Here is a 22341-nt window from a genome sequence, read left to right as displayed (position 1 = left end):
ATCGGCTGCTGGTTGGCCCATTGAAGGCTGGGAACTGATGTGGACCCTTTGTGGAGGGTACTGCCAGACTGCATATAACTGTGGTAGAATCAGATGGTATTTTTGGCAATTATTTGCACACTTGATGTGCTGTTACACTGCTTCCAGGCTCATACAGATCAATGCCATGGTGGCACATATGTAAGGAATAGGAGCAGACCCAGTAGTTACACAGATATTATGAGGCTTGGGTGTTAAGATTAGCGTGGAGAACTGCATCAAACCAGTCTTCGGACAGAAGAAACCTGCGTCAGCATATTCTTGTGTTTGAAATCTACAGGATGTGTTGTCACTAGTCATTGTTCTGTGACTGTTGACTGACCTTGTATCAAACCTGTGAGTGGTGGTAGATAAGTTTTTCCAACATTTCGGCCATTTCTTCTGGAACTTGATTATAAAAGAGGTCATTGAAATTAAAATAGCAGAAAACCAATTAATTGTGATTCAGGTTATTACCTCGATTAGCCTGGCATCCCACATTGCACAGCTTAAAAAAGTGTAGAACAAAACTTGGTTTTGGTGATAAAAATGCAAATATAGAACACTAAGATAAATATCAGAATTCCACAGTTACTGGACAGTAATTGTGAGCCGAGCAGTGTCCTGTGCTGCAGACCTAGAACGTAACAGTCTTCAAACTGTAGCACATTGGAGGATAAAAGGATATGGGAGAGTACACCAACTTGAAGGCATCAGTCCATCAGAACATATGATAACTCAAACTGTTATCAAAATGGTTCACATGCAAACTATGAAGATATTTATACACCTGAGAAAATTTTGTGAATAGTGCTCAGTGATTGTGTACAGAGCAGCATAAGTGATGCAGAAACGGGATGTAGCTGTTGTGATGTCCTTATATCCCTATGGGATGTAATTCAGCAGACTTAATATTGCTGTAAGGTAGTCTTGAGACTATGGTGAGTTGTTATTAGTTTTGAATAATCAAATCAATTTCTGTAATTTATGCAATACATTCTCATACCACATAAGTGAAACTTAATTGGAATCGTCATATTTTCTGAACAAACAAAGACACATCTTCTGTTTTATCCTAACTTACAGATTCAAAAGTAATGCACACTTGAAGTACAGTGTATGACTAACAAATTGCACTATCAATAACTGTGAATGATCTGCTGCTGCTGCTTATATTGGCTAAAAAAATTTTGTCAAGTCCATTGTTTAAATAAAAGTGTGAATTATTTAAACGAATCCTATCCAGCCCAGCCATAAACTCATATATTATACACAAGGTCTCTGAAATTAAAGTTTGTTTCAAAATGCTATAGAAAGAGAACCACTGCTCAGAATGACATCAAATTTAAAGAGCTTATTATTGAAACGGAGGGTGGGGGAATAATGAAAATTTTACCAATAGATGATGCTGTAAACATCTTAATGTAAATGGAGTCAGCCGGAAATGACAGATGAATCACAGTACGAGCTGTGTATTGCATGATCCATGCTGTTCAGTCTGCATGACTGCACAAGTTTGACAGTCAACAGGTGTGTGACACTGTTAGTTAGGTAAGCCTATCCATCATGGCAAGATCGTACCACACTGGATGGGAAGAATCACTTTTTAAGTGTCCTGAGGTGAAAAACTGTGTAAAAAGCATAATGACATTAATTTCTAATTGTCATGAGACTGTGGAAGATATGTTCGTTATGCTGCCCACTGTTTTCTGCCATAAGCTGAAATCCAGAAACAGCATGATCCACAGCAGATCGGAGTGTCTCGAGTATCGAGTTTAGAATGTGTTGCACAGTGTGTGCCTTAAATTCAGCTGCATTCATAATTGGAGCACTGAACCCAACATCTTTCAGGTAACCCCACAGCCAAAAGTTCATGGCTTAAAATCAGGTGATAAGGATGGGCAGGCTATAGGGAAATGACGGATGATAATTCTAGCATTTCCGAAATGCCTATGCAGCTGCTGCTTCATTGGCTGTCGAATGTGTGGAGGAGCACCATCTTGCATAAAAATGATCCACCCACTCACCCACATTGTTGAAGTGTTGTACTGATGTTGGTGTGCAAAAGAATCTTACATTGTTTACTAGTGACAGTAAGGGTAACAGGCTCCGTAGGACTCACCTCCTCAAAAAAATATGGTCCTGTGGCAAATGATGCTGTCAACCTACACCACAAAGTCACCTTTGCAGAATGAAGTGGTATTGGTTGATGTGCGTACAGGTTTTCTGTTGTCCGTAATCTGCAATTCTGCATCTTGACACGTCGTTGGTGATGGAGATGGGCTGCATCTGTCCACAGTATGTTCCATAACCTTCATTGTCCACTTCCATGTGAGCAAGAAATTCCAGAGTGAACATTTGTCTTGCTGGCAGCTCAGCAGGAAGCAACTTGTGAACAAGGGTGATTTTGTATGAATAGCAGGATGGAGCAATGCAGGCTGTTGTTTCGTAGTATTTCATGCACCAAGCTCCTGGGCATGTCCATTATTCAGGCAATTCCCTGTGTACTGCATTTTTGCACATCTCCACTGATCAACCAATCCTGCAGTGCTGTGGCCTCATCTTTGACAGCCATTGGATCAATTGATTTTCTCCCTCTGCCTCGCTGCACTTCTGAAGAACACATCTTTTTGAATTATGTAATCATTTTCTCCAGACTTTTAGCAGACATAGGACTATTGGCTTTTTTCATCTTTGTAACTTCTACAGGGCTACTGGTGCACTTTGACTTTTTGCCAGCTGTGCACTGTCCTTCATGGAGACATTTATGTTGGGCATTCTGGACACAAACCGAGGAACAGTAGTGTGCCGAATGTCTTTTGGTGTGCATATTCTGATGTTTACAACACCATTTGTTGGTCAAATTTTTGTTAAATTTTTTCTTCGGTGACATTCCCTCCTTTGTCAATAATATGCAATTCAAATTTGATGTCATTATAAGCAGTGGTTCTCTTTTTGCAGTGCTTTTAAACTGGAACTTTAATTATGGACACCGTGTAAATTGCGCCATTTAATATATTTCTTACGCTCCCACCAAGTAAAATGAAGGGAGGAGAAGGGAATGTAACATCATATACTGATAAGTTAGTCACAAGAATTTCTGCTTCTATGTTTATGTATCTCTGTTATTCTTGTGTGGCTTGACTTTACACTGTTAAGCCAAAAAAAAAAAAATTATGACCACTCAGGCTTGCCAGAAGTTCTGGAAATCGGGGAGTATCAGGGAATTTCAAACAAGTCAGAAAAAATCAGAGAAATTTCACAATCAGCATCTACGAAATGTAAACATAATGAGGCTAATCATTCAAAGACCCGTCCTGCTGCACCACAGTTCCTCGTGGTCTCACATATTGAAGGCGGTAAGTCCTTCGCCACAGTAAATCCATTTATTATTCAGAAAGGTGTTGATGCAGTTGCTGGCTCTGTGAAATCATGCTCTCCTTTACGGAATGGCACTTTGCTTTTGGAGACTACTTCTGATCCTCAAGCACAACAACTTGCTGCCTCGCTTCTCCGTAGCTACCGTATTTGTGTTGAGGTCCATAGAACTTTGAATTTTTCTCATGGTGTAATCTACACCAGGCTGCTAGGCAGTCTAACTGAGGCCGAAATCCAATCTTACCTCTCTGATCAGGGTGTCATTGCCGTCCATCGTGTAATGAAAAAGGTAGATTCCTCCTCAGTGCCCACTTGCACTCTTTTCCTCACCTTTGATAGAGTGGTGCTGCGTCCAAGATCAGAGCATGCTATGGAATTATCACAGACCAGCTGTACATTCTGAACCTGATGCACTGCTACCAGTGTCATCCTTTCAACCAGACTAGAATGTCTTGTCGACACCCAGCCAAATGTGTAACCTGTGGAAGGGATGAACACGAGGGTGATTGTCCGCCTCTTCCTCCCTGCTGTATCAACTGCAATGGCAGCCGTGCCTCAGTCTCTCAGGATTGTCAAGTGCCTTACCCAGTCACTCACAAGTTACTGACTAGTCGGAAACCCTGTGTTCCCTCGTCTGGCACCTATAGTTCTGTTCATGTTACCCCTCACTCCATGAAGGACATGGCCACGCAGACATGTGACCTCAAATTCAGCTCTGAGGCTGTGAAATCGCCCAGTGTCAAGGTAGCATTGCCATTCCTCTGTCCACCTGTGCAACAACCCGTCGAACTCTCGCCTCAAGGGGCAAAGCCACAACTGGTAGGCCGGAGAGGACAGGAGGAGTACTCCCTTGTAGACTTCCTCCGTCCCTCCAGCCAAACAACACTCAAGTCTTCCTCTAACTGTAAAGGCTCGAAGAAGTCCACTGAAGACAAACGGTCTTCTCCTTCACCAACTCAAAGATCTTCTTCGACAGTGTCACCACATGATACCTTAGCCTGGCCAGCCTCTGTATCGCTGGTGTGCACACCAACCATTTTTCAGCTTTGGACTCCACAGACAGACCCCATAAGCAAGCTGATGCTTCTGTGGACCCCTATGGAGCAGGATCCTCCTGCTTCTGTGCCCTGTAGTAGCGATTCTACACTGGCTTTCACTCGGTCGCCAAGTTGATACCCTTACATCTCTTCCTCCTCATGACTGTACTCGCATGGAACGTTCGCGGCCTTTGGTCCCACAAAGAGGATTTATGGCTGCTTTTAGCATCACAGCATCCCCTTGTAATCTGCCTTTAGGAAATGAAATTGCAGCCGGCCGGTGTGGCCGAGCGGTTCTAGGCGCTTCAGTCTGGAACCGCGCGACCGCTACGGTCGCAGGTTTGAATCCTGCCTCGGGCATGGATGTGTGTGATGTCCTTAGGTTAGTTACGTTTAAGTAGTTCTAAGTTCTAGGGGACTGATGACCTCAGATGTTAAGTCCCATAGTGCTCAGAGCCATTTTTGAAATGAAATTGCACCCTCACGACTGCTTTGAGCTTTCACATTACTTACTGATTCATTTTGATCTTCCTCTGAGGTCGGCATTCCATCTCATGGGGGAATAATGCTGCTTATACAGGATGACTACCTGTCTTCAAGCTGTTGCAGTTTGCCTTTTCCTTCCTCACCTGACTTTTTCCTCTGTACCATTTATGTCCCTCCGTCATTCGATGTCACCAGGGCAGACTACCTTCAGCTTATTGGGCAACTACCTCCCCCATTTTGGCTACTTGGTGACTTTAATGTGCATCATCCCCTTTGGGGTTCTCCCAGGACCTCTCAGAGAGGTGTCCCCTTGGCCGACCTTCTTAACCAACTTAACCTCTTCTGCCTTAATGCTGGAGCACCCATTTTCCTTTCCAACTCCTTGCACACCTATTCCCATTTGGACCTATCCTTTTGCACTGCCCAGCTTGCCCATCGTTTTGAGTGGTCAGTTCTTTCTGACATCTACTAGAGCGACCATTTCCCGTGTGCTCTCCATTTGCTGACTCCCACCCCATCCACCTGCATGCCCAAATGGCAGCTTACTAAGGCTGACTGGCAGCTTTACTCCTCCCTGGCAACCTTCGAAGAACAAGATTTCCCCAGTTGTGATGACCAGGTGAAATATCTCACCAACTTTATCCTTACTGCTGCAAAACAATCCACTTCTTGCACTTCCTCTTTAGCACGTCATGTCCCAGTCCCTTGGTGGACTGAGGCGTGCCGAGATGCAATTCGTGCAGGGAGACGTGCTATCTGCCTTTTTAACCATCATCCTATGATGGCAAACTGCATTTGTTATAAACAGATGCGTGCAAAGTGTCATCATGTTCTTCGGGATAGCAAATGAGCTAGCTGGATTTCATTCACTTGTTCTTTTAACAGTTACATCCCTTCCTCTGCTGTGTGGGCCAACCTCCAACGGCTCTCTGGGACCAAGATCCATTCCCCAGTTTCCGGCCTCACAGTAGCAGACGATGTTATCGTGGACTCTATTGCGATCTCCAACACTTTGGGCCACCATTTTGCGGAAGTTTCGAGCTCTTCCCACTATTATCCTGCCTTCCTCCACCAGAAATGAGTGGCGGCAAATCATGAGTGCTACAATGTCGCCTTTACTATGAGGGAGCTAGATCATGCTCTCAGTTTATCCCGAACCTTTGCCCCAGGGCCAGACGCTGTCCACATTCTGATATTGCAGCACGTTTCTCTTGCAGGCAATCACTTTCTGCTTGACACGCACAACTGCAATTGGGCAGAGGGCACATTACCCAGACTTTGGTGTGAAGCCACTGTCATACCCATACCTAAGCCCAATAAGGACAAAAACCTTCCTTCTAGCTACTGCCCCATCTCTTACCAGCTGGATTTGCAAGTTGATGGAACATATGATTCATGCTTGGCTGGTATGGTGGTTTGAGTCTCACAATTTACTGACAAAGGTACAGTGTGAATTTCGAGCACAGTGTACTGCAATTGACCACCTTGTTACTTTGTCCACCCACGTCATGAATGGTCTGCAATAATCCCAGGCTGTGGCTGTGTTTTTTGATTTGAAGAAGGCATACGACACCTGCTGGAGAACCAGTATCCTCCGTACACTTCACATGTCAGGCTTCCATGGCTGCTTGCCCTGTTTCCTTCAGTAATTTTTAAAAGGCTGAGTTTTCAAGGTGTGTGTGAGTTTTGGCTTGTCGGATGCCTTTATGCAGCAAAACGGTGTGCCTCAGGCTGCCATTCTGAGTGTCATCCTCCTTGCTCTCGCCATTAACCGTGTAATGGCCTGTTTCCCTCCGGGCATCTCCGGTTCACTTTTTGTTGACAATTTTACCATCTATTGCAGTTCTCCACAGACCTGTCTCACTGAGTGGTGCCTTCATTGATGTCTTGATCATCTTTACTCTTGGAGCATCGACAGTGGCTTTCGTTTTTCCACTGACAACACGATCTGTATGAATTTCTGGCGACGCGAGTGGTTTCTCCCACCATCTTTACATCTTGAGCCTGTTGCGCTTCCGTTCACTGAAACTACAAAATTCCAGGGACTCGTGCTCGATAGGAAACACTCTTGGTCTTTCCATGTATCATACCTGGCAGCCTGCTGTATGCGGTTCCTCAGTGTCCTTTGTGTCCTCAATGGTACTTCCTGGTGTGCTGATTGAACCACCCTCCTCCATTCGTGCCAGCCCCTTGTCCATTCGAAACTCGACTATGGGTGCTTTGTTTATGCGTCTGCACGCCCATCCCTCTTATGCTGTCTCAACACTATCCACAATCATGGCATCTGTTTGGCCACAGGTGCCTTTTACACCAGCCCGGTTGAGTGTCTTTATGCTGAAGCTGCTGAACTACCACTGTCCTACTGCCATGACTTTATCCTCAGCAGGTATGCATGCAGTTTGTCTGCCATGTATGGCCACCCATCCTGTGCCGCCTTCTTCGATGATTTCTTTGGTCATCAGTATGGGGCTTGTCCCTCTTCTGTTACTTCCTGGAGTTCGCTTTTGGCACTTGCTACGGAGGCTTACCTTCACAGTACGTGCAACTTTCCCGGTGGGTGTGAACCCTTCACCAACTAGGCTTTGTGAAGCGGCCCATGTTAACCTTGGCCTTCATTTGCTTCCTAAGGACACTACTCTAGCCTTGGTCTATCGTCTACATCACCTACGGTTTCACGACCTTTGCATGGAACTTCGCGATAGTACCTTTGTATACACTAATGGCTCTTGGACTGACCTTGGGGCCGGGTGTGCCTTCGTCATTGGCACCTGTGTCTTTCAATAACAATTTCCAGCACTTCTCAGTATTTACAGCCGAGCTGTTCGCCTTTTATCGGGCCACGGAGTACATCTAGCGACACAGCATTTTCAGTTGTGTCCTCTGCTCAGACTCACTCAGTGCCCTTCAAAGACTATGTGCGCAGTACACCGCCCATCCCTTAGTGCAACAGGTTCAGGACTGTCACTTGCTCACTCTTGGTGGAGCCAGTGTGAGGTTTCTGTGAATTCCTGGTCAGTCCATCTGTCATGAAATGAGGCTCCTGATGCTGCTGCCAAGCCTGCAGTCCTTGTACCTCAGCCTGCAAGTATCTATATTCCCTCCAGTGGTCTCTTTTTTGCCGTCTGTCAGGAGGTAGTGTCCCTTTGGTATCGCCAATGGTCCTCCTCTCACCACGGGAATGAGCTCTGGCTTATTAAGCCTCTCCCAGTGCCTCAGACGACCTCCTCTCGGCCCCCTGCCGGGAGGAGGTTATTTTAACTTGGCTGCATATTGGGCACTGCCTTTTTAGCAATCACCATTTGCTAAGTGTCGCTACCCCACCACTTTGTGCACATTGAGCCCAAGTTTTAACTGTCCGCCACTCCCTGACGGAAAGCCCATTTTACAACTGTTTATGTTCCCGCTTGGGTTTGCCATCTGATTTATCTACCATTTTAGCAGATGACACACAGGCTGTCGACCGCATTTTACTTTTTATACTCCAAAGCAATATGATGAAGACCATTTAATTTTAGTTTTTGACCTCAGTTTCTGCATGGTGTCTTTTTTGCCCTTTTCTTACACGCCTGTGTTTAGCTGTCCTCTATTATGCCAATTGGGACAGACGTATAGTTGTTTTTTAACTCCTCTCTGTCTTCGTGTTCTGTAGTGTTGACTTGGTCATGTGTGACCCCAGTTGTTTTCTGCACGCGCCCTAAAGCAAAACAAAAACAAAAACAAAAACCAATCAGCCTGTGGCACTATCTGTAAGCTGGTGCAGTTTTGTGATAGGCGGTCTCTAACAATGGTGTTTCTACCTGATACGTGATGCATGTTGTTATAAATTGGGCTATATATTCTGCTGCCGGCCTGGGTGGCCGAGTGGTTCTAGGCGCTACAGTCTGGAACCGCGCGATCGCTACGGTCGCAGGTTTGAATCCTGCCTCGGGCATGGGTGTGTGTGATGTCCTTAAGTTAGTTAGGTTTAAGTAGTTCTAAGTTCTAGGGGACTGATGACCACAGCAGTTAAGTCCCATAGTGCTCAGAGCCATTTGAACCATTTTTATATATTCTGCTTGTCTACAGTACCACAATGAGCCATGATCTGTTGTACACTGGAAGAAACAAGTTTATGGTATTTGGTCAGTAAATACTGTAAAACGTCTTCCTTCCACTGACAGTCAAAAATATTTGATGGCCACGTAAATTGCCAGCAACCCATGATTGATAGCACCCCATTTCTTCCACTGTGGCTAAGGTCTCAAGTAAAAGGCGAATGGTTGCCATCAACCATCCATTCTCTGTTGCAGTGCTGTACTGACTGCATTTTGACTTGCGTCCATCATTATAGTCAATAGGCCACTAATGGGTGGGTGAGCCAGCCATGCTGCTGGTGCCAAACATTACTTGACTTCATGGCACCAAAGTCAAAGATATCTTTGGATTACTGGTCATATGCTTGCCTTAGAGCAAAACACTTAGTTGTTCCTGCTGACTTGCCAACCCTGGAAGATGTTGCTGGTAGTGATTTAACATTATCAAAAATCTGTGCAACCTCTGTAGGTTGTCAACAAAGGCATATCTTGCACTGCTTCCACACATTTAGGAAGTGGTGACAAACTGGCAGATGAGACTACTTATCCTCTTTTGTGCCAGAAACACTCTTTGCAGTATTAATAACTATGCCTTACTCCTGCAGGCACTGAAAAAGTTGCCGCAGCTGAGCTGCATGCTCCTCAACTGTACATCTACGTGAATACTCTGCAAATCACACTTAAGTGACTGGCAGAGGGTTCATTGAACCACCTTCACAATAATTCTCTATCATTTCACTCTCGAACAGCATCCAGAAAAAACTAACACCTGAGCATGAGCAATGGTCTTTTTAAGTCAGTCACTTTTGACACACGGTAATGATCAGAAATTGTGCAAGCATTGAGTGTCTGGTAATTCTCGCATAATCATTATCTTTTTTGTGCACAGTGTGTAATGGGGATGCAGAAGGGGTATCTGATCTGGTCACAATACTTGTTTTCAACAGCTCTTCAAACACTGCTTGCACTACCAGTAGCTTTTGAGGTATAAGCCTCCTTGGATGGGCAGTGATGGGTGGCCAGGTGATGTGCAGCTACGGTGCGCTGTCAAGTGGCAACACTTCCTGTTGGTGGCAGCCTGAAGGTTGAAGACTGGAAATGCTTTTGAAGTATGCAGCTAAAAAAATGTTCAGACCTGTGGTCAGCATCATTTGCCTGGGTGGTTTACACACTGTTGTATGGGCAAACAGATCACTATAATTAAGGAACGGTTGACTAAATCCAGTGACAGATGAAAATGAGACAAAAAATACAGACTGAGTATAGGGTCAGCGACACAGGCAATAATATATTCCTGGGTAAACTCATTTTCAAGACCCAAAGCAAGTGTTCATCACGAGTTTAATTGCATGAATTGTCCACTGTGATGAGTATATCCTCTGTCAGTGTGGCAGGTATAACACTCAGCTGTTGGGGCAAATACGCACTGCAGATCCAGAGTATACAAGGATATTTTTACAAGGGATGCGATCATACACAAGTAACCTCTGTGACTGATGCAACACCAACAATGTTAGTTTTGCATTCTGCCTTTCAGTCTTCACTTTGGATGCACATGTTGTTGATGGTGATTGTTGTGGTGTCCTGTGACATCTGTATATGGCATTTGGGTAACAGCAGGGGTGGTGAGCTGCATCTCCAAAACACCTGTAGTACCAGGACCATTGGTTAGTGGTTGTATTAAATCTACGACAATCGTATTTCTGCCATCTGGTCCGCAGCTCAGGATTATGCACACCGCAGCATTGTAATTTGTGCTGCTGTGTCAATAGCTTAAAGTTCAGGTGCACAATCTGATCTTCTAACTGTTCCGCTCTTTGCTCCTGCACTGACACATATGTGCCTGTTGTACACGTTTTGTTGTTACTGGTTGTGCTTGCGGATTATGTATTCTTTCCATGACCGTTGTCAGTCATATCACAATTTTGCACCTATTGGCACTCCAGACTGGGAATTTGTTGTTGTTGTCAGTCCTCTCTGCCAATGCCTGCTACAACAAAATTCAATGTGTTGCCATGACTGTGCAAATACCAACTGGTAATTTATGAAGCCACAGCATGCCTAGTGATTGTTCACATAGCAGATTGGGGCCAGATAAACCACTTACAAAGCTAACAAAGTTTGAGATGGGGGATCTGTTACCTAGTTGCTTGTCATTAAAAACCTTTTGCAACCAAGCTCTGGTGACAATGTATAGCGTCATCCAAACACATCCTTTAATGATGTGTAGCTATATTGTGGTATGTCTTCTGTTTCTTCAATCATTACATCTTCTCAATGTGAAACTGTGATTACATACTTGTCATCATTAGTGTGCATTACATGTGCATGAATCATGTCAGTGGATGATTAGACCAGAACAGCGGAATTTTGACGTGACCAAAGCAGGTTGTGGGTCTTGACGATTTATGTCGACGGCCACTCATTGCCGAGTAGCAGTTTGTTCCACTTTAACTTCAATCTCTGACAACAGTGATATAGTGTTTCTCTTCAAGGAATCATTTCATAGTCACCACTGTGAGTAATTTGACTGTAAGACCTAATTCTCATATATATTGTGGACATGATAATTAGTCAGTACAATAACTTTATTGCACACCAAGTTGTAACAAACGTAAATACAAAGAATACTTTACTGAGCGATGTGGCGTAGTGGTTAGAACACTGGACTAGCATTCATGAGGACGATTGTTCAAACCCTAGTCCTGCCACCCTGATTTAGGTATTCTGTGATTTTCTGAAATCGCCTTGTCACAAAGAAAGCAGGGATATTTTTAATCCCCCTCTTGTTTTGCCATCTGCCTCCTAAAATTCATTTTTTAATTTTTTACAATTTACCATTAACATACGTGAATATAATCTGTATTTTCGTAAAAGAGAAAGGTTGGCCCTCAGTTCTAAAGGATTTAACACCAGATCTAATTTTGTGCTTAGTTTTATGTTTGTATTTGATTTTCTAATTTATTTTCGTTACTCCTAGTTAGTAACTTCCTTTATAGGGTGAAATCAGTAATTGTTTCGTAACTTAAATTCTATTTTTGATGTATACACAAATATAAATTCTGTAATACCTGTAAACATTTGGAAGACAAAATGCTAGCAGTCTTTAAGTATCTATTTGGCTCTAGTTGGCAGCATGTTAGCAAAGCCAGCTCTTCATTAATTCCAAAGTAATCAACAGTTTTGTCAAAAGTATTGTTTGTGTAACTATATTTGTTAATTTTACGATTTAAACAAATAATTTGGCATAACTCTCGGAGTAGAAGAAACTGCTAAAAAAAGAACCAATTTTTCGATGTATTCAGTTAATCTAATGACTTAAGTTTTAATTGTAATTTCTGTAAATCTAATTTAAACAATGCATAGTTTCATCACCTATTAATTTGATGATATATGTTGTTGTTGTTGTTGTTGTTGTGGTGTTCAGTCCTGAGACTGGTTTGATGCAGCTCTCCATGCTACCCTATCCTGTGCAAGTTTCTTCATCTCCCAGTACCTACTGCAACCTACATCCTTCTGAATCTGCTTAGTGTATTCATCTCTTGGTCTCCATCTACGGTTTTTACCCTCCACACTGCCCTCCAATGCTAAATATGTGATCCCTTGATGCCTCAGAACATGTCCTACCAACCGATCCCTTGTTCTGGTCAAGTTGTGCCACAAACTTCTCTTCTCCCCAATCCTATTCAATACTTCCTCGTTAGTTATGTGATCTACCCATCTAATCTTCAGAATTATTCTGTAGCACCACGTTTCGAAAGCTTCCATTCTCTTCTTGTCCAAACTATTTATCGTCCATGTTTCACTTCCATACATGGCTACACTCCATACAAATACTTTCAGAAATGACTTCCTGACACTTAAATCTATACTTGATGTTAACAAATTCCTCTTCTTCAGAAACATTTTCCTTGCCATTGCCAGCCTACATTTTATATCCTCTCTACTTCGACCATCATCAGTTATTTTGCTCCCCAAATAGCAAAACTCCTTTACTACTTTAAGTGCCTCATTTCCTAATCTAATTCCCTCAGCATCATCCGACTTAATTCGACTACATTCCATTATCCTCATTTTGCTTTTGTTTTTGTTCATCGTATATCCTACTTTCAAGACACTGTCCATTCCGTTCAACTGCTCTTCCAAGTCCTCCGCTGTCTCTGACAGAATTACAATGTCATCGGCGAACCTCAAAGTTTTTATTTCTCCTCCATGTATTTTAATACCTGCTCCAAATTTTTCTTTTGTTTCCTTTACTGCTTGCTCAATGTACTGATTGAATAACATCGGGGATAGGCTACAACCCTGTCTCACTCCCTTCCCAACCACTGCTTCCCTTTCATGCCCCTCGACTCTTATAACTGCCATCTGGTTTCTGTACAAATTGTAAATAGCCTTTCGCTCCCTGTATTTTACCCCTGCCACCTTTAGAATTTGAAAGACAGTGTTCCAGTCAACATTGTCAAAAGCTTTCTCTAAGTCTACAAATGCTAGAAACGTAGGTTTGCCTTTCCTTAATCTTTCTTCTAAGATAAGTCGTAAGGTCAGTATTGCCTCACGTGTTCCAATATTTCTACGGAATCCAAACTGATCTTCCCCGATGTTGGCTTCTACCAGTTTTTCCATTCGTCTGTAAATAATTCGCGTTAGTTTTTTGCAGCTGTGACTTATTAAACTGATAGTTCGGTAATTTTCACATCTGTCAACACCTGCTTTCTTTGGGATTGGAATTATTATATTCTTCTTGAAGTCTGAGGGTATTTCGCCTGTCTCATACATCTTGCTCACCAGATGGTAGAGTTTTGTCAGGACTGGCTCTCCCAAGGCCGTCAGTAGTTCTAATGGAATATTGTCTACTCCCGGGGCCTTGTTTCGGCTCAGGTCTTACAGTGCTCTGTCAAACTCTTCACGCAATATCGTATCTCCCATTTCATCATCATCTACATTCTCTTCCATTTCTATAATATTGTCCTCAAGTACATTGGCCTTGTATAGACCCTCTATATACTCCTTCCATCTTTCTGCTTTCCCTTCTTTGCTTAGAAGTGGGTTTCCATCTGAGCTCTTGATATTCATACAAGTGGTTCTCTTTTTTCCAAAGGTTTCCTCTAAACAGTATCTATGTTACCCCTAGTGAGATAAGCCTCTACATCCTTACATTTGTCCTCTAGCCATCCCTGCTTAGCCATTTTGCACTTCCTGTCGATCTCATTTTTGAGACGTTTGTATTCCTTTTTGCCTGCTTCATTTACTGCATTTTTATATTTTCTCCTTTCATCAATTAAATTCAATATTTCTTCTGTTACCCAAGGATTTCTAATAGCCCTCGTCTTTTTACCTACTTGATCCTCTGCTGCCTTCACTACTTCATCCCTCAGAGCTACCCATTCTTCTTCTACTGTACTTCTTTCCCCCACTGCTGTCAATTGTTCCCTTATGCTCTCCCTGAAACTCTGTACAACCTCTGGTTCTTTCAGTTTATCCAGGTCCCATATCCTTAAATTCCCACCTTTTTGCAGTTTCTTCAATTTTGATCTGCAGTTCATAACCAATAGATTGTGGTCAGAGTCCACATCTGCCCCTGGAAATGTCTTACAATTTAAAACCTGGTTCCTAAATCTCTGTCTTACCATTATATAATCTATCTGATACCTTTTAGTATCTCCGGGATTCTTCCATGTATACAGCCTTCTTTTATGATTCTTGAACCAAGTGTTAGCTATGATTAAGTTATGCTCTGTGCAAAATTCTACCAGACAGCTTCCTCTTTCATTTCTTTCCCCCAATCCATATTCACCTACTATGTTCCCTTCTCTCCCTTTTCCTACACTCGAAGTCCAGTCACCCATGACTATTAAATTTTCATCTCCCTTCACTATCTGAATAATTTCTTTTATCTCATCATACATTTCATCAATTTCTTCATCATCTGCAGAGCTAGTTGGCATATAAACTTGTACTACTGTAGTAGGCGTGGGCTTCGTGTCTATCTTGGCCACAATAATGCGTTCACTATGCTGTTTGTATTAGCTTACCCGCACTCCTATTTTCTTATTCATTATTAAACCTACTCCTGCATTACCCCTATTTGATTTTGTATTTATAACCCTGTATTCGCCTGACCAAAAGTCTTGTTCCTCCTGCCACCGAACTTCACTAATTCCTACTATGTCTAACTTTAACCTATTCATTTCCCTTTTTAAATGTTCTAACATACCTGCCCGATTAAGGGATCTGACATTCCACGCTCCGATTCGTAGAACGCCAGTTTTCTTTCTCCTGATAACACTTATCCTCTAGCCATCCCTGCTTAGCCATTTTGCACTTCCTGTCGATCTCATTTTTGGTCATGAGACAGTCAGTCCATGGCAGAGTTTCTGACGAGTAACCTGTGCTGGTTAGAACAACAACAATGCTTTGAATTAACTGTGGAATAAGTGTTAAACAATTAGGCCATGTGTAAAAACACTGACAGTGTCTGCTCCATACCTACCTGATTATTCTTCAAGAACTGTGAGTTTTGTGGTTATGTTTTTACTGCTTGTAGATGTTCAACTGCAAACTATTGTAGCAGTATGTGGAGTTTTGCCTGTAGCTATTAATGAGGCTTACCAAAAGTTAAACAATAGTGCACTGGCCATATAACTGTATTATTGGGGGTTGTGCAAAGTGAAATTAAAGTACGGCGAAACACAACTGTGCATCTGTAGGCTACATTATTTACTGTAGTCAGTGTCAGAATCCACAACCCATTTTTCAGCCAATGTAGCAACACAATACATAGACACCACTCCTGCGAAACGCAACTCGCCCTTTTTTCACATGACATCTTGTGAACCATGGATGAAGGGTATCAGACGGATGCCATATTCCTTGACTTCCGGAAAGCATTTGACTCGGTGCCCCACTGCAGACTCCTAACTAAGGTACGAGCATATGGGGATTGGTTCCCAAGTATGTGAGTGGCTCGGAGACTTGTTAAGTAATAGAACCCAGTATGTTGTCCTCGATGGTGAGTGAGTGTTCATCGGAGGTAGGGTATCATCTGGAGTGCCCCAGGGAAGTGTGGTAAGTCTGCTGTTGTTTACTATTTACATAAATGATCTTTTGGATAGGGTGAATAGCAATGTGTGGCTGTTTGCTGATGATGCTGTGGTGTACGGGAAAGTGTTGTCATTGAGTGGCTGTAGGAGGATACAAGATGACTTGGACAGGATTTGTGATTGGTGTAAAGAATGGCAGCTAACTCTAAATATAGATAAATGTAAATCAATGCAGATGAATAGGAAAAAGAATCCTGTAATGTTTGAATACTCCATTAGTAGTGTAGCGCTTGACACAGTCACGTCGATTAAGTATTTGAGTGTAACATTGCAGAGCAATATGAAGTGGGACAAGTATGTAATGGCAGTTGTGGGGAAGGCGGATAGTCATCTTCGGTTCGTTGGTAGAATTTTGGGAAGATGTGGTTCATCTGTAAAGGAGACTGCTTATAAAATACTAATACGACCTATTCTTGAATACTGCTCGAGCGTTTGGGATCCCTATCAGGTCGGATTGAGGGAGGACATAGAAGCAATTCAGAGGCGGGCTGCTAGATTTGTTACTGGTAGGTTTGATCATAATGCGAGTGTTACGGAAATGCTTCAGGAACTCGGGTTGGAGTCTCTAGAGGAAAGGAGGTGTTCTTTTCATGAATCGCTACTGAGGAAATTTAGAGAACCAGCATTTGAGGCTGACTACAGTACAGTTTTACTGCCGCCAACGTACATTTTGCGGAAAGACCACGAGGATAAGATAAGAGAGATTAGGGCTCATACAGAGGTGTATAGGCAGTCATTTTTCCCTCGTTCTGTTTGGGAGTGAAACAGGGAGAGAAGATGCTAGTTGTGGTACGAGGCACCCTCCGCCACGCACCGTATGGTGGATTGCGGAGTATGTATGTAAATGTAGATGTAGATGTAGATGTAGTCATCAATCAATGAATAAATAAAAGCAGGTGGGAACTGCCACAGCCTCAGGAAAGTCCCAGGATGGTTCCTTTGAAAGGACATGGCTGGCTTCCTTCCCCATCATTCCCTAATCCTATGGGACCAGTCACTTTGGTATTTGGTCCCGTCCCCTGATTCAGTCAACCAAGCAGCCAAAGAATACTTTATCAAACTCTACAGTGATAACAAATACTCTGTGCTAAACCAGTGATTTAACTTTTGTGTCTCATGCCGGCTACTTGCACATTCACTGATATTGCCACAGGCTCTATAAATTCTTTTTGGTGGGACAAGAATTCTTCTGACAACAATAAGAAGAGAGTTGGAAAGTTAATGGTTGAATCTGACCTATGCTGTGAATCAGACCAATGAATTTCAAATGTTGATCTCAAAATAAAACTAATAGCTGTGCAAATGGATTATTTATGAAGGAGCACCTGAATATGAAGAACTGAGGAAAAAACCAGTGGTGAACCAAGAGCTGAATGGGGGCAAATGAAATGGCGATACGATTGAAATAAAATTGTTAAGGTGTCTACTCACCATATAGCGGAGATGCTGAGTTGCGATAGGCACAACAAAAAGATTCACACAGTTATAGCTTTTGCCCATTAAGGAAGGCCTTTGTCAGCAATAGACACATGCACCCGTTTGCGTGTGCATGCGCGCGCGTGTGCGCACACACACACACACACACACACACACACACACACACACACACACACACGTGTCTATCACATCTGAGAGTGCAAATTGCGTTTGCGTGTGCGCGTGCACGTTGCTGACAAAGACCTTAATGGCCGAAAGCTATAATTGTGTGAATCTTTTTGTTGTGCCTATTGCGACTCAGCATCTCCACTATATGGGGAGTGGCAACTTTCCTTCTCTAATATTGTTACATTCCAGCCTGGATTTTCCATTGTTTAATTGTTAAAGTGGTACAGACAGTGGTTGAGAATGCCAGGTCGTTGGTGGCAGGACAACATTTTTGAATGGTAATGACCTGGTGGATGTGAAAGTGGCAGACCATCGCGTTAATTAATTCTGTAATGTGTTAATAATAATAAGTATGAAAGTAATTATGTATTGGTCTTACTTTACCAGAATGAGAAGAAAGTATTTAGATTTAATTAAAAGAAAAGATGTTAACACAGTATAACATTTTTCACCTGAAGCGGAACAAAATTGCTTTTTTTTCATATTTGTATTATTTAATTATATGTGTCATTACACTATTTGAAATTTGGCAAAGAAAACTGGTTTTACTTCAGTTTTTTGCATGCATATTGCTTTGTTTCTATATACATACTATCATTCAATTATTCTAATTTCTTTACTGAGTGCTGAGTTCCTGATGTTCATGAGCTGTCACACATCTCCTGTATCTGTTTGCTCAGTAAATAATGATGAAATAGATATTTGTATGGACATTGAAGCTCTTTGATATGATGATTTCACAACTAATCATTCCTTCATGTGAAATATTCTTATGAAAGTACATTTTTGTTTCAGAGAAATTTGACAGAATACTACAGTGCTGTCGATGGGCACAATATGATGGTTATATTTGCCTCTATGCTATATGAGCGTCGTATCATTTTCACTTCAAAAAAATTATCAAGACTGAGTGCCTGCGTGCAGTCTGCAAATGCTGTGATTTACCCAATGAATTGGCAACACATATTTATCCCAGTTCTTCCAATGGCACTAATGGACTATTTATTTGCTCCAATGCCTTACTTGATAGGTGTACCTGAGCCAGTGTTGCAGGTATGATGATCTACAAAACTATAAACTTACCATCTTACAAGAATTGATTGGTTATTTTGTCATGTTTAGAGTCCAGAAGGGGTATTAGTAAAAACACAGTTTCTGATCAATACAGTAGAAAATATTTGATACTCACAGAAAGGTCACAGTAGTACAAGTACAAAGAATGAGAGAGGTAAGTTAGACCATCCAAAATGTATCCAGAACAAATAAATGTATCAAGGTGCAGTTTTCACTAAGTTATAGGAGGAAATGTGGCAAATTTTGTGATGGATGAAAACATTGTAGTACATTTATAGCTGGCAAATTATGACACAGACTTTGTTAATGGAAGTATATAACTTCTTCTGATGAGGAGGATTTCAGTGACATAAAATGTGTGGAACTTAATCAAATAGTAACAGTTTAATAAAACCACAAGCCACAATCATGCCATCAGGAGATGAGGTTCCACAAATGTCTGTCCATGGCAACAGATCTAAGGAAACATGCAACTCGGTTATGGTTTGTGTGATTATTATGACTGTCATATCAAGGGCTCAAAATGTTGACCTTGAGTATTTACACATGGCTTAAGGTGATTGCAGACAGACATTAGTCCACACTGAATTTCATCTGGAATCGTTGCAGCACAGGCCTGCATTATATAGCATTCTGTGTTTTTTTTAAATGCTTCTTTCTCTCTTGTGCCGAGGCCCCCACCCCTCCCTCCCCCCCCCCCCCCCCCCCCCACACACACACACACACGCACACACACACACCTCACAGAGATATGAAGCCTGCTGAACATGCAAGCTACTTTGCTATTTTGTTTTTCCCATAAGACCAGCAATTTCTCAATGTTCTGTTAAGAATGTGTGGGGTAGCAAGTATGACCATCCTTACCTCTCTCACTAAGATAATGACATGCTCTGTAAACAATCTATACCATCGAACGGTTTGGTGTGTGAGAATAAGCACACACACATGCCGTCTCTGCTCAATACGCTTGCTTGGAAAAACTTTCATTCACCTCTAATATTTTTTTTAAAAAAGTCTGTTCATTATATTTTGGAAGATAGGGCAATATTTTTTATTGGGCTTCCATTAGAGAAAGATGACTTTCTAGGAGCCAATTATTAGATCACTACAAGTTGGAAGACAGTGATCAGAATAGGTGTCATTACTAGAGGCAGCTGTGGGCAGTAGCTGTTCCGAGTAGGATGTTCCCTATGCCATTCATGCCAATGATTGACTCGCAATCGGGAGGACGACGGTTCAATCCCGCGTCCGGCCATCCTGATTTCAGTTTTCCGTGATTTCCCTAAATTGCTCTAGGCAAATGCCAGGATGGTTCCCTTGAAAGGGCACAGCCGACTTCCTTCCCGTCATTTCCTAATCTGATGAGACCGATGACCTTGCTCTCTGGTCTCCTACCACAAACGACTCCACCATGCCAATGATTGAAATTTATCCCTGTTGACTGCAAGGTGAAGAGTTGAATCTGTGGCTGTAGACAGTGCTTGTGTATCTCTGCACTGTGGCTTCTATGCATTAAAATTTGTTAAAATTTTCATTGAGAGAAGTACAAGACTTTGCTCTCTGAACAGTGTTTCAACAATTGAGTGAAGTTATCTAAATTTCTATTGACTGTTTTCAGACCTGCCATCCATGTTTAATACCACATGGCAAGTGAAATTATTTATGCATGTAGAATAAATTTAGATTGTAGAAGTGTGAGGTTGTTGCAGCAGTTGTGAGAGGAAAATAGAGGACCAATAATGTACACATGAATGTGAGCAAAGTGATGCCCGACATCTGGGAAGGCAGCGTCGGAGGTGTGTACCTGGCGGCTGACCTTGGTGTGCTGGCAGGCAAGGGCTCAGATATTGCAGTCCCTCTGAATACCTGGCCATGTGAACTCCTGCGTCACCACAATGGCGGATATGCACATGCTGGTGTGTGCCAGGTTATTTAAGCAGTCAAATGTGGTCTTGCTGAAGGCAGCAGACATGGTCACGTGCTGTGAACTATTGGCTGGATCACACCAGATACTGCTTTCTGAGCCAGGTGCTGATGTACGGAGTTTAAAGGGGTGTCCTGGCAGAGGTGGGTGTGTTCCGGGTTGTGCTTCTGGGGGGTGTTAAGTGCTTCATAGTCCAGAGAAGGAGCAGTGGCCGAGGAGATAGAGCAAAGTCCCTACCTTGTCCCTGAGCGTCACGAGCACAGCACCAAATTTTATCAATGTGTGGTGTGGAATGAACAGAAAATGCAGTGCAAAATGCTTAATTAAGTGGCAGGATGCGTAACAGGCGTAGAGATGTTGCAGATGTGTTTCGAAACTTCATGACTAGGTTGTTGTTGTTGTGGTCTTCAGTCCTGAGACTGGTTTGATGCAGCTCTCCATGCTACTCTATCCTGTGCAAGCTTTTTCATCTCCCAGTACCTACTGCATCCTACATCCTTCTGAATCTGCTTAGTGTATTCATCTCTTGGTCTCCCTCTACGATTTTTACCCTCCACGCTGCCCTCCAATACTAAATTGGTGATCCCTTGATGCCTCAGAACATGTCCTACCAACCGATCCCTTCTTCTGGTCAAGTTGTGCCACAAACTTCTCTCCTCCCCAATCCTATTCAATACCTCCTCATTAGTTATGTGATCTACCCATCTAATCTTCAGCATTCTTCTGTAGCACCACATTTCGAAAGCTTCTATTCTCTTCTTGTCCAAACTATTTATCGTCCATGTTTCACTTCCATACATGGCTACACTCCATACGAATACTTTCAGAAATGACTTGCTGACACTTAAATCAATACTGGATGTTAACAAATTTCTCTTCTTCAGAAACGCTTTCCTTGCCGTTGCCAGCCTACATTTTTTATCCTCTCTACTTCGACCATCATCAGTTATTTTGCTCCCCAAATAGCAAAACTCCTTTACTACTTTAAGTGCCTCATTTCCTAATCTAATTCCCTCAGCATCACCGGACTTAATTAGACTACATTCCATTATCCTTGTTTTGCTTTTGTTGATGTTCATCTTATATCCTCCTTTCAAGACACTGTCCATTCCATTCAACTGCTCTTCCAAGTCCTTTGCTGTCTCTGACAGAATTACAATGTCATCGGCGAACCTCAAAGTTTTTATTTCTTCTCCATGAATTTTAATACCTACCCCGAATTTTTCTTTTGTTTCCTTTACTGCTTGCTCAATATACAGATTGAACAACATCGGGGAGAGGCTACAACCCTGTCTTACTCCCTTCCCAACCACTGCTTCCCTTTCATGTCCCTCGACTCTTATAACTGCCATCTGGTTTCTGTACAAATTGTAAATAGCCTTTCGCTCCCTGTATTTTACCCCTGCCACCTTTAGAATTTGAAAGAGAGTATTCCAGTCAACATTGTCAAAAGCTTTCTCTAAGTCTACAAATGCTAGAAACGTAGGTTTGCCTTTCCTTAATCTTTCTTCTAAGATAAGTCGTAAGGTCAGTATTGCCTCATGTGTTCCAGTGTTTCTACGGAATCCAAACTGATCTTCCCCGAGGTTGGCTTCTACTAGTTTTTCCATTCGTCTGTAAAGAATTCGTGTTAGTATTTTGCA

The 22341-nt window shown here is 42.4% G+C and overlaps 1 protein-coding gene across 3 annotated transcripts in view; it reads left to right on the top strand.

Moving 5' to 3' along the window:
- Nucleotides 1-22341, top strand: part of LOC124794914 (DENN domain-containing protein 1A-like) — a 313331-nt gene that overhangs the window by 78289 nt on the left and 212701 nt on the right. For all 3 annotated transcript variants that reach the window (XR_007016626.1, XM_047258616.1, XM_047258615.1), the window contains exon 6: nt 18496-18753. Coding sequence is in view for 2 of the 3 variants with exons in the window: in XM_047258616.1 (XP_047114572.1) it covers nt 18496-18753 (258 nt within the window). In the remaining variant the exon portion in view is untranslated. The remainder of the gene's footprint in view (nt 1-18495; nt 18754-22341) is intronic.

This window comes from Schistocerca piceifrons, chromosome 4 (assembly GCF_021461385.2).
Source record: "Schistocerca piceifrons isolate TAMUIC-IGC-003096 chromosome 4, iqSchPice1.1, whole genome shotgun sequence".
Lineage (NCBI taxonomy): Eukaryota > Metazoa > Arthropoda > Insecta > Orthoptera > Acrididae > Schistocerca > Schistocerca piceifrons.
This window is presented reverse-complemented; position numbering and strand designations above follow the sequence as displayed.